This window comes from Orbicella faveolata, unplaced genomic scaffold, assembly GCF_042242905.1.
Source record: "Orbicella faveolata isolate gen_17 unplaced genomic scaffold, um_ofav_v1 contig_34, whole genome shotgun sequence".
In the NCBI taxonomy this organism is placed as follows: Eukaryota; Metazoa; Cnidaria; class Anthozoa; order Scleractinia; family Merulinidae; genus Orbicella; species Orbicella faveolata.
The window spans coordinates 5,610,080-5,623,442 of NW_028301563.1; the positions used below are offsets into that span (position 1 = coordinate 5,610,080).

General features: G+C 37.9%; 1 protein-coding gene across 1 annotated transcript in view; it reads right to left on the reverse strand.

Moving 5' to 3' along the window:
* LOC110069672 (uncharacterized) overlaps nt 1-13,363 on the reverse strand; it is a 146,075-nt gene that overhangs the window by 41,378 nt on the left and 91,334 nt on the right. The window contains exons 13-14 of the mRNA XM_089272217.1: nt 731-907; nt 316-492 (exon numbers count right to left, since the gene is read on the reverse strand). Coding sequence (XP_089128343.1) covers nt 316-492; nt 731-907 — 354 coding nt within the window. The remainder of the gene's footprint in view (nt 1-315; nt 493-730; nt 908-13,363) is intronic.

The following is a 13,363-nucleotide window of genomic DNA, read 5'->3' on the forward strand; positions in this document are numbered from 1 at the left end:
TTTTCAAACATTGATTAGGGGGGAATGAAGGATAGTGATCCAGCTTTTGTCTTGGATTGTGGAGAGCAGGTCCGCGTGAATGAAAACTAGCCTGAGCTGATGTGACTTCCTTTCTAAATATTGTCACTAAAATTTTGGGGGATAGTGTATCGCGTAACAATTTCTCGATTATTTGAGGCAGTTGCATTGAAGGTTTGATTATCCATTCTCAAACTCATTAATCATTTATCAAGTTAGAACAAAGAAAATCGCAACCGTGAAGGAGGTTTGGATACCCGGTCTTAATTAGCACAGATCTTGAGGATTTTATTTCACCTGAGCAACTTTGTGTGTTACATCTTTTCGATTCTGTAGCTTGTCCCAGTCCACTACAACGTCGTCCACCGTTTTCTGGTGGGGGATTGGTACATGTACGAGAGCGACGTTGAGTTCCCGATCCACATGACTTGGTACACCGAGTCCAGTAAGACCACTGCGAGTAACCGCCATGAACTGAGGAGAACCAAAATAAAAAGAAAGCTTGTGAACTTCTTAATTAAGGTTACCGCCTACATTTAGAAGTGTCTCACGTCCAACGATGAAGCTCGTCCGGTTTAAACTGTAGATACCTAAGCCCCTATATCAAACTAAAGCTTACAGAGCTGGCTATCAATCTATATCAAGAGATTTTTTGTAGGCAGTTGCACTGAAGGTTTAATAGTCCAATAAAAATGGTTAGAAAAATTTTCACCTGGGCAGTTGTGTGTGTTACATCTTTGCCATCTTGTAGCTTGTCCCAGTCCACTACAGTCTCGTCCACCGTTTGTTGGTGGGGGACTGGTGCATGAACGAGAGCGACGCTGAGTTCCTGATCCACATGACTTGGTACACCGAGTCCAGTACGACCACTGTGAGTAACCGCCATGAACTGAAAAGAATCAAAAATAAAAAGAAAGCTTGTGAACTTCTTAATTAAGATTACCGTATACCTTTAGAAGTGTCTCACGTCCAAGGATAAGGCTCGCCCGGTTTAAACTGTAGATGTAGTGTTGCACTTTCGTCCTGCGTGGCAGACATGTCTAACACCTTTTGACCAATTGTATGTGTTGTTGTTTCTTCCAGTGAAAATGCGTTGTGATCGTGTCCTCTGAGATTATTTTACTAGGGGACGGGATGGTGTTTGCCAGGTGAACGCTCGAAACCTATCGATTGTGACTTTTATGTTTTGTCGGATCTTTCTGCATGTTCCGAAACACATTTACAGCTGCCTTTGAAGCTTAATATTGTTGGTAAGAAGCTTTGTGAAGTGTAGTGTATTGTATAATGTTGTCTGTGGTAATGGAGTGAGTAATAATGGCTCAATTTTACGAAGCCATTTCGACATGTTCATCTGCAATCTAAGTATTGTTGATCGTGTTGCTTTCAAGCGGCGCGAACTTAACTGGCACTAGTTTGTATAGTCCACACTGTTGTGTTTTGCATTTTGCAATTAGGATCTATCGTGCTATTAAACTGCGTAGCATCATTTGCCTTCGTCACGGGCATAAAGAAACACTGTCATGCCGTCAGAGCAAATTTTCACTCAGCTTATTTCCACCTTGTATGACCAAATGCCACCAAATATACAGCTTAGATGGATAGAAAATTCTGTAGAGCAAAGCAAAAGCAGTAGTTTCGAAATAAAGCGCAGGATTGCGAGGATTGAAATTGGTTACAGATCAAGAAATTTGAGTTTAGTTCAGGATGCCAAGAAATCAAGTTTACAATTCTAGTGACAGTTTGAACTTTCGAGCCTTTATTTTGTCTGATATTTCTTTTCTTCTATCAGTATTGCCAATGATTTTTACCGATTTTAAAGTAAGCAAAACTCCTGGGTACAATCATGAAAACAAATGTACAGTACATTTCCCTGAATGTTCCCTACCAAGCACAGTAATTTACGTTTAGCTAAGGGCTGGTTCACACTTTGACATAAGCATAAGCATAAGCATAAACATAAGCATAAGAAAAATATGTGTGAACCGGGGTTACATAAGCATAAGCATAAGGATGGCCATTGCGCAGGTGCAGTTCACCTCTTAGGAATCAAAGATGGCGGATAACGAAGTCAAAATTGGATTGTTGCTACTGTTAAGTCGTAGAAATCGAAGAAGATTGCTTAACCTGCAAAACAATGGAACTAACCTCTCTATTATCATTCGAACGTGTATCACTTTCCATTCTCTAATCCAACCTCCTTTGCTACATCACTCCAAGCCAAACATTTTCTCGTTTTTGTCTTTAAAGTCTGCTGATTTTTTGTCGTACAAACAAGGATAATTGCAGACAGATCCCGCCAACTTTTCGTTCACCTGCGTCGCCATGTTTTCAGCTAACAGATTCTGACAGAGCGGGCCTGGATTTTATTTTTGTGTATTCCGCTGACAAGAAAACTCTTTATGCTTACGCTTATGCTTATGTATGCCCGGTTCACACTCAAGTATTCACAACATAAGCATAAGGCTAGCATAAGCATAAGAAAATGGAAAAAGTTCCATTCCTTGTGCTCATGCTTATGCTTATGCTTATGCAACCCTGGTTCACACATATTTTTCTTATGCCTATGTTTATGCTTATGCTTACGCTTATGTCAAATTGTGAACCAACCCTAAACGTAAATTAAAATAGGTCACCATGCATGCTTGCAAAAGAGATATGATGAACCAGTCTTACACTATTTTGCCAGTTCTAGTACTATTCATTTACTTCATCACTCCACATTACATTTTGCGGTGGCTGGAAGGTACAGTTTAATTTTTTGATGACCTTTGATAGGCATACATGAAGTTTTGAGCATAAGGAAGAATGTAATAAACAACTTATTGAAAAGAATTTAAAATAATCCAAATCACGTAGAATCAAAACATTCCTCACATTATTGGATTTCAAAGTCGTAATTTGTGTCCATTAGTAATGATTTTGTTTGCATGCTATTGAGTAAGTGTAAAATTCTGCACTCGAAGGGTTCGCAATGTAGTACTAAGGAATCACCTTAGTTGTAAGCAGTAAAAGTTAGGGTTGTTTGTCCTTCTTTTCTTCTGTTGTTGACTGGCATCCTTTAAGCTGTTTGTTACGAAGCAATGTTTTGTAGACACGCACATGTAGTGTATATAGTCATCATGTGACACTGCTTCAAGAAGTACTTGCCCAGGGTTCCATTTCTATGCAGCTAGTCCATTAATTAGTACCAGGAGGGATACATGCCAATGCCTTGTCATGTCTTCATTAGCTGGCATTACCATTATCTCTTTGTGCCAGTTCTTGTGTCAGGAACATTACCATTCTTGTTATCTTTTGGAGAATTTTTTCTTATTTTTGGATGCTTGGGTTGTTTGCTCTTTTAATGTGTAAAGAAGGGGAATATGGTTTGTTCATCTACTTGTATTTTTATTCTCAAGGATGTCTTTTATCAGTTGGTAAATATGATGTAGTTCTCACCAGCTAAACTTTGCTTCTAGAGATTCAGTCTGTTCTGTTTTGGTTTCATTGTCAGTTGAAATAGACTTTAAAAAACCTAGGTCTTGATAAGATAGTCTTACTCTTGCAGTTGTTTCTAATTGAATTTTGTTTTCTTTTAAATTTCCCTTTACCAAGGAACAGCTTTTATTCTACAAGCCTGTATGTTATTTTAAAACAGTCAGTCTAACTTAAAATATAATTGCATTTGTGTGATTTTGTGTTTATTAATAATGCTTTGAATTTCTATTTTGCAGTAATGGATGATCATCATGGGTTGGATGAGGGGAAACATGCACAAACTGAAGAAAGTCTTAGCAGAGAAGGGACTAGGGATGGTGAGCATCAGCCCTTACTATAATATGTATCAGTTGCCATGTGTTGATAACTTTTAGAGTTGTGTCTTGCCAAAATAATTTCATTTTTTGTCACCTGAACACAGTTTTTGATACCTGTGTTTCATTCACCTTTTTCTCTAAAACCCTTGATTTCACAGTCGCCGAAAATGGCAGCAAGGAAGTTAACAACACAAACTTTGGTTTTTTGATCGTTAAGCTGATGTATGTGCCATTGCCATGGCAACACAAATAAAAATAAACAGGCCTTTAAAATCGGTTTTGTTTATTTGTGGAAAATCTAGTCATTAGATTTTCTTTATAATTTGCATGCAACAAGCTTGTAACGATTCTCACAAGTTAACACCATTTTGCTAATAATTTAATAGAGAGATCTTTAATTATCCCTTGTTGAAGGTTCACTGGAATATGTAGAATTTCCTTTATTAAAGTTCAATAATTTTCAATAATCGCAATTTTTTTTACTTACTACGCATGAGCTGCATTTAACTGGGTTCTTTCGGTAACAAAGAAAAAGCTAAGAATTGCTGGGTTCTTTTCATCGTTACCTTGTCTTACACATCTTTGTGATAAAAGACTAAAGTCATCAATACACTACTACGTTCAATTATAGAGAAAAATAGCACAGATACTGTGGGTGTTGAGTAAATAAAATGATCGCTCTATTGACGGCATGTTTGTTTTTTGCAATCTTTGTGCACGTGCTGAATTGCATCAGCAAAAACGCTCGCGAAAACTGTGTTCGGCCACCTTAATTGTAATGGTAGCACTTTCTCAAGAATTTTAGGGTTTATGTCTTTATATTATGCTTCAATATCTGGTTAGCTTATGAGTTTTTTCTTGTGCACTAAATCCTCCAGCAATACTAAGAAGAACATTGCAAACCAAATGTGTTAGAGAAAGCCAACTTATAGTTTTGGCTGTTATTTTTCAAAACACATCTTCTCTGAACCTGGATAAATTAGCCAGTTTCTAATTTTTAATTCCTTTTCATCCCTGCTATGAAGGTTTAAAATTTAGCACAGGGAGTGTTTAGTGGATGGAGTTTCAAAATCTTAAGTAAGAAGTGATTGTACAGTACCACTTTAATGCATAGCTTAATATCCTTTTGTATCCATTAAACTAGTCAACAAACCATTGTCCCCACTACAACAAAATAATTTTGTTTTTAAAATTGATATGAAATAAAATTCTCAATTTGCCGGTAGTTTGGGAGGTTGTGTGGTGTATTATAGGTTAAGGTACAGATGCATGGCAGTTATACAAGCAATTTTTGCTGCGTGTTACACAGAAGATATTTGCATATCATATGTAGTTACTTAAGCATTTGTCGCAGTGCACATATTTTTTCTATTCTTTGTTGTGACTCTTGTTTCAAACCCTAAATGAACAAGACAGCCTGTAGAAAGTTGAGCTTTCTGTGTTAGCAAATAACAACCTTAACTTTTGAAGTGCCATATACAAAGTAACCAACAGCACTTAAATGACAAAACTGGTAAACCATACATGTACAATTGCCCCTACTGTATTCTACATGACTGTATACTTACAGCCTGCAAAGTACTCAATTTCTTTCCTGCAATGGTTTGGGGCACAACAAACATAAATGAATTAAGAGCGGTCGAGGAATCGAAGGGGCAGAGTAAAGAAGCCGCAAAGCTCTTAGAATGAGCTTGACGACTATTAATGCAGTGTTCGACACTAACTTTCTTCCTAATTCGCCCTTTGGGTAACTAGTTCTGCTTTTGTTGGTTCCCCATGTGTCTTTTTAGTTGCCTACCTAGTAGACTTTTGTTGCCCATTAGCACTCATAAGAAAATTTCAACTTGCAGAAATGCTCAACTTTATTTTATAAACTTGCCCTCTTGTTTTGGTGTTGCAACAGTGATTCATTGTGTGATTAATCAGTCATAGAGCGCATCCCTCGCAAGAAAGTTAATAGAGGATGAGTTTAGTGACAGTGACGTAGAATAATCAGTATTTATTTTGTAGATTTTTAAAATTTTTCTCAGTATTTCTTTCACAGATGTATTAATAATTAATAATTAAGTAAATAGAGGATGAGTCTGAAATTGTTTTGATTGTTCTACATTTACATAAGCTATTCAAATTAACCCAAACTCAAAGGCTGAAGAAAATATGTCATTACTTTTTTTACTACATGAACCGCAAATCACTGTGTTGTCTGTGAATAGTTTTGTTGGGTCTAGATTTAGGGGACAAAATAGTGACGGAACATTTCATCTTTGTTATAAACACCCATTCACAGTCGTGCATGACTAACTGTGGCCACCTTCCTTGGTTTTCTGGTTAAGAGCCCAATGACCGATTTGTGCGCGCGCTCGCGCGCGTTGCTAAGGAGGTGAAATTTCACGTCCAGTTACTTACGTCAGCCTGAGCGAAGAAAATAAAAACAACTCAATAACTTCCAAATTCGCTTACATTTTAGATTTTTTTTTTCTCTGTTTCACAAATGCAAGATAAAAAAAGTACAAGCAAAGACAAATAAGAGAAAAGCAGAAAAACAGAGCAAACGAAAGAGAAAAACTAATTCCGTGCCACAATGTTTGATCGTACTGAAGTACGCTGTTAGTGCGCTGTTAGAGAAGTGCGCACGTGCTGATATGGTAACTTCCAATAAATATCGGGCGCACGTCCGGTTTTTTTAAATGGTAAAGGAAATGCGGTTTTTCATTACATCTAGCCTTTTTCGACGAGTTTCACTTAAAGCCAACTTTGGAAACATAGCTATGCATTCCTTTTTCGAAATTATACTTTTTTCTGAAAATTACGAATTTTTCAATATTTTGAAATTCTCCCAAAATCTGACCTTGTAGAAATGAAACAAAATCTATGCATAGCGTAATGAGGATTAAATTTAAAACATTAAATCAATGAAAAAAATCCCGATAAAGTAATTTTCCAGGTAGCCTTTGCATTTTTTCAGTATTAGTCACATGACCAGGGACGTGGCCTGATGACGTCATCATTGGTGTTACTGATCATGAAAAAGTTAAAACACATGAAATAACTCTGAACTAACTAAAAATGATGAGGTTATATGAGAATAAATTTTCTTCAGCAACGGCTCGAAAAGACCAGCTAATGGGCCCTTAAAGTAAGCTAATCAAAATGCATGAACAAGGTACGGTGACCAGTGTAAATGCAATGATAAGTATTATATTAGTATGTCCAAAGGGCATTTACCTGTCAAAAATAGAATTTCCCAAACTATTCTAACTTTGGTTATTTTACCTTCGTAACAACACGAATCTCGAAGTTATAGTGGTTTTACAATACAGGCTAAAAACAGGCCCTAAAATATAACTTTCGAAACTGTTTGGATAAAGCAACGGTTTGTATCATCAGTGACCTCATGTGCCCATAATTTTGTCTTCCAAAATTGAGTTTATAACATTGCAGATAATTCAAGCCAATTAATTTAAGGTCAAAAGTCAGATTATTTTTGTTCGCCCGTGTGTAGAAAGATCTATAGGATTCCAGTTGATAGTGGTATTGGTAATTATACCTGCTCGTGAAAACACTAGTTGTATAAATTCCAGTCTAGCGATAAATAAAAAAAGATTTGTAGTCTTCTTTGTCGTAACTGAATTATATCATTGAACTAGTACGAGGTCCGTGTTGGTAAGACATTGGACGAGTTCTTCACCTTGCAATGTTATGACGAGATCCATAGACTTGTGAAAAAAGAAATACCCATATCAGTATCCGACGTAAGTTTCATTCCATGTTCAATGCTAAATTCCTGAGGGATGTGCCTACAAACGAGGACTGACAATAGAGCTATAAATCAATGAACATAATTAATCCCTCTATGATTCTCCAACCGAAACAAGTGATTTATTGTTGAAGTATCACTGAACTCCTAATTTTCAACCTTCTACTTTCATTTCATCGTTCTCCCGGTCAACAACAGGCACCCGTTGTAGGTAGTTCCAGCCGATCCCAGGAATACAAATCGAATTAGCAGTCAGTGCTCCATCTGATAACCATAACGAGTACTTTTAAGGGTATCGAGTCTTACATTGGCGATTCGGTGATATTTCTTTCTAAAAACAAAAGTTGAAATAGTGTTCAACATAACCTGCCTCAGCACGTTTGCGAAAATCTATTGGTTCCTTTCAGAGATTTCTTTAAGAGCACTCGTCTAACCTCCCGGTATGATTTCCGTGCAGCGCTAACATTAATTATGTATGCAACTATCTCAAACTATCACACTATACTCAAACAGCAATCGAGAAACGAACGAGTCAGTCAAAAAATTGCATGCATAATTAATGTCAGGGGTCGTGCGGAAATCTTGCTAACACCTCCCTGTCAAAATAAAAGAGCCCCTCTGCCAGTTTTGTCCGCATAGTATAACTTCAACTGACGGAATCGCTATGATAATGATGACGACCACAAAGCGCTTTGTGGTGTATTGAATAGGTCACAAAGCGCTTTGTGGTGTTTTGAATAGGCCACAAAGCGCTTTGTGGTGTGAAAAATTGGAAAAACCAAATTATTTCAGAAAATAGCTGTGAGATATTTGCGTGTCAACGAGCCATCGAGTTTTCAATGTTAAATCCCAAAATAAAACACCACAAAGCGCTCTGTGGCGTTTTGAATAGGCCACAAAGCGCTCTGTGATGTTTTGAATAGGCCACAAAGTGCTGTGTGGTGTTTCGACTACTACTGCTGTTTTATAAGGCAAAGCGAACTAGGAACAGTTAGAAAGCACTCCGGCCATAAAATCTACTCAACAAGAAACTTCCTGTAATAAATGTTCGATGCTACAGGAGACGGCTTACCCAAAAGGTTCAGTCAGCTTCAACAAACTTATACTGCGAACCGGCTTTCGTGCGAGTGACAAGATTGGGAATAGAGAAATATTGCGCAGATCGAGTGGTAGTTTTACTGCACCGAAACTAATGGTTACACTACTTCTCAGAGATTTTATTTTGCCTCTGTAATATCATTGAACGATCTGAACGATTTGAGGATAATCGAAGCGAGGAGTTTAATATTGGCTGGCCGGGAACACGCAGTTCGCAAACCGGAGAGCAACCACTGTTTCAATCTTCGATCAAACATATTCATGTTGAATTTAAAACTGAAAATACACTAAGCGGTCAATTTCCGATAGAAATCTTGTGAGGTAAATACAATTCTTGCAAATAGCCGCTGCATATTTCCGTTCAGAGTCACTCTGGTTCACAGTCAAGATATACAAAGTCAAATATTGCTTCCGTACGCTACCCCTCGAAAAATCAATTTTGCTCGAGGACCGAACTGCAACGGAGTTGAGCTACCAGTCTTATGCTGCGTGTTATTAGATAGAACGCATGATGTGATTGGCTCAGTATATCACATTACGTCAGAGGACATGTCTGCCACACAGGACACAACTGCAACGGTACAGTAGATACCTAAACCACTATATCAAACTAAAGGTTATAGAGCTGACAATCAATTTATACCGCACGAATTTTTTTTTTGTGTTCAGTTGCATTAAACGTTTGATAGTCCAATAAAAAAGATTAGAAAAATTTTCACCTGGGCAGTTGTGTGTGTTACATCTCTGCCATCTTGTAGCTTGTCCCAGTCCACTACAGTCTTGTCCACCGTTTGCTGGTGGGGGATTGGTGCAGGAACGAGAGCGACGTTGAGTTCCCGATCCACATGACTTGGTACACCGAGTCCAGTACGACCACTGCGAGTAACCGCCATGAACTGGGGAGAACCCGGCCAAAATTAAAATAGAACTGCTCGTCACGAGTAAAAATAGTAGCAATACAGAACATTTGTGAACTTCTTAAGTAACTCTCAACTAAAGTCCATTAGAAAAAAGTCGATTATAATTAATGAAATCACCGCTAAATGATATCTTAAAACAAGACAAACCCCTTAATTATAAAGCCGGGGAAAAAAAAAGAAAGGATGGTAACACAACGACGAGAAGATACGAATTTTATGTCTGAGTGACAAGAATGAGATATTGTTTCTCTGGCCAGCTTTTGCCGCGTGCATGGAGTTCCCGGAGTGTCTGAAACTCTAAAATATAATAATGTTATTTGCTTTTGTGAGTCTGCCTCAAAGGCCTTAGCAACTCAGTCATGCTTTGTTCTGTTTATTATTTGAATTCTCAAGGTGCTAAGTTCCTTGCCCGCTAGTGGGGGATAGGGCCGGAATTCTCAAGGTACACTATCGTAATTCTAGAGGTCGTTGAACACAAGCTTAGGGATACCAGGCTATGTTACGTCATGAATACAGCGTGAATTGCTGCGCTTTTTTGTTCAGTTTGGAACTCATAGCCCTAAGCTATACGTATAAAGCGCGAGTAAAATAAAACAACACTTATCTCATTTCTTAGGGTGAAAGCTTTTCTTATCATTTTAATCATTTTTTAATGTAGTTTTTTTTTTCTATAAATACTGTAACATTGCTTATCGTGATTTAGAAACACCTGTAATTTGATAAAAAAAGACCTCGCAGCATGTGACTTGAAATTCGTGCGCTGATTGAATAATTGATTATTTTGGTCCACGAGTCAAAACATATCCAAAAGTAGCATTGCGCCGTACTGGTCTGCTGCAGTCTCCCCCACCGTTTGTAGGCACGGATTGATGCATGAACGATCCATCACGTGACCTGCTACACTGAGACCAATGATACCATTTCGAGTAATGACCATGAACTGTGAGGAGACGTTTAAAAATGCTCATTGCAAACAAAAACAAAGATAATTTACACAGTATTTCATGCAATGCATGGATTAGTGCTTTCATCACTTTTCATGAAACTAGTACCTGGGCACCGCTTAATGTTACAAGTCCGCGATTCTCTACTTGGTCCAAGGTGGCTACACCCTTGTCCTCCGTATGCTGGCCGAGGATTTGTGCAAGAACGATCACGGTATTTATTTCCTGGACCACAGGACTGACTACAACGAGACCAACCAGCCCACTGCGAGTAGCCGCCATGAACTGAAAAGATAAATTTGAGTATTTCAAGTTTGTCGTTTGTAATCTGCTCTCAATCATGACATTCATTTCTCGTTATCATAATTCTGCCTCTTTTCTTAGACCTTATGTATTTTAAGGTATCCTTGAACTTCGCAAAATAACGTTAAATTCCAGTTATAATCCCCGGGATTATATAATTTCATAAGGGGTTTTGCGTGAGCATATAAACGGTTTATATCTGACAAGTCCTGATTTAAAGAAGCCTCAATGGAGCAGATGTCGTGGTCAGCATATGTTAGATGAGTATCATCCGCATACATTCTTGGTTGCGAGTTTGATAAACAATTGGGTAAGTGAAAATGGTAAAAGTTCAATTGAGATCTTACACCACTGTAAAATGATATTAAAATCGTTTTGATTTTTTTTAAACGATTTTAATATCATTTTACAGTAGTGTAAGGCCTCAACTGAGCTTTTACCATTTTCATTTAAAATGCTACGAAGGACAACATCCAACGATAATTGGGTGAGTCATTAATATATAAGAGAAACAGCAAAGGCCCCAGTATTGTCCCCTGGGGAATCCCACAAATTAAAGTGCAACTTTTAGAAAGGACACCATTGACAGCACATTTTTGCGTACGATTGTTTAAGTAAGAAGAAAGCAATTCGTAGGCATTTCCTTTGACTCCATATGAATATAGTTTGGATAATAAAATAGGATGATTGACTGTGTCAAATGCTTTTTTTAGATCTAAAAAGACAACAGCGTTAACATAACCTCGATCTATGTTAAAGGCCCAATTATCAGTGGCTTCGAGCAAAGCGGTCACAGTTGAGTGAAAGGATCGAAAACCAGACTGATATGGTGACAAAATATTATTTTCGGATAAATAGGAAGAAAGCTGATTATAAACTATTCTCTCAAAGACTTTTGCTATTGCTGAGATCACAGAAATTGGGCGATAATGGTTCATATCACTTCTACCACCCTGCTTGAATATAGGCGTAACTTTGGCCGATTTCCAGTCATTAGGGAATGTGCCGGTAGTTAAACAACAAAATAATTGAGATATAATATTATGGCGAAATAAGGTCAGCACATTCACGAATAAGCCGACTTGATAGCTTATCGAGACCAGCTCCCTTAGACTTATTTAATTTATTCAGTTGCGTTAAAACCTGTCCACTATCAGTAGGGCAGAATTCGAATCTATTGTTAATTCCTTTGACATATTCCCAATAACAGTGGTCATTGTTATTAGATAAAGGGATGTCGTTAGCAAGTTTAGATCAGAAATGATCATTGAAAGCATTCGACAAGTCGGATGATTCAGATATAGAAGTACCATTTAGATTTATTTCTCTAATCGATGAATTGACGGCGTTACGAGATATAAGATCGTTGATGATATGCCACGTTTTACGCGGGTCGCCATTGGTTTCGATAAACTTATTATTGTAAAATAATTCTTTAGCAGCTTTAATCAACTCCGACACGGCATTCATGTAAAACACGCTTTAATTTAGTTTACTTTCCTTTAATAGTTAGCAATATTTTAAATCATAGAAGATTAATCTGTATGCATACATAGCATTAGGAGTTTTTGGTTTGGAAAGTCCCGAAATTCGTATGGAGCCCCGTTTGCTTTAGCTTTGACTAACGAATGTGAAAAACAACCGGTAGGCTCCCCCCAGAGTCAATACATGTAAAAAGCGGGATGCAGTGCGTAAGACCTGTTTCCCCTGGTAATACACATACAAGCAGATCATCATCTTCATCATCATCATCATCATTTTTTAGCGGAACTCCGGCGGCCCTAAGGGCCGCCAAGCGGAGCCCCATATTCATATAGGAAAGAAAAGGAAACCCATGAATTGATTTTCTCATGATCATGGCTAGCGGTATTGCTCATGGGCGCGTGCGCACAACGGCGGCGGCGGCGAAGTTGCCTAAGATGGCGGCCATGCTCTAGCTAATTAGTTGAAAGAGACATTCAGCATTGTACACATCTTGGTTTATAACGTTCTTCTTTGATATTCGACATCCATGTTATCGTCAATTGACACCTGCCAAGACAAGGTATCTGCTGACCAGTATCACGTGACCATATTATCATTGTCATGTACTTAGTTTTTAATTTTGAAATGTAAAATTGACTCTGAAAAGCCCCGTGGGGACGAGCAAATAAAAAATGTATGTACAATACCGCGGACCCAAGCTTAGAACTCGTCGGGGCTCGTCTTTTTTTTGAGGTTGACTGCTTACCAAATTCTGGTTTTCGATTGGACCGCTGGCTCATGTCAGGCTAACTTGTTGTAAACAGGGCTGGGTTGTTAGGAAGCCGGTTAATGCTAACTAATGATTAAAAATTAACCGAAGTATAAATTTTTCTTGTAGACAAATGTTTTTCACTGCTTTTGTTTTGTGTGTTTTGAGATTGTTCAAACTCAAAGCAGAAGGCCAAACAATATACAGAAAACCTCGCCGCAAAGTTACAAAACTCAAAGGAAAATTCTGGCTTATCTTGAGTTAGCTTAATATAGACTTTCTAAAAGTCCTTTTCA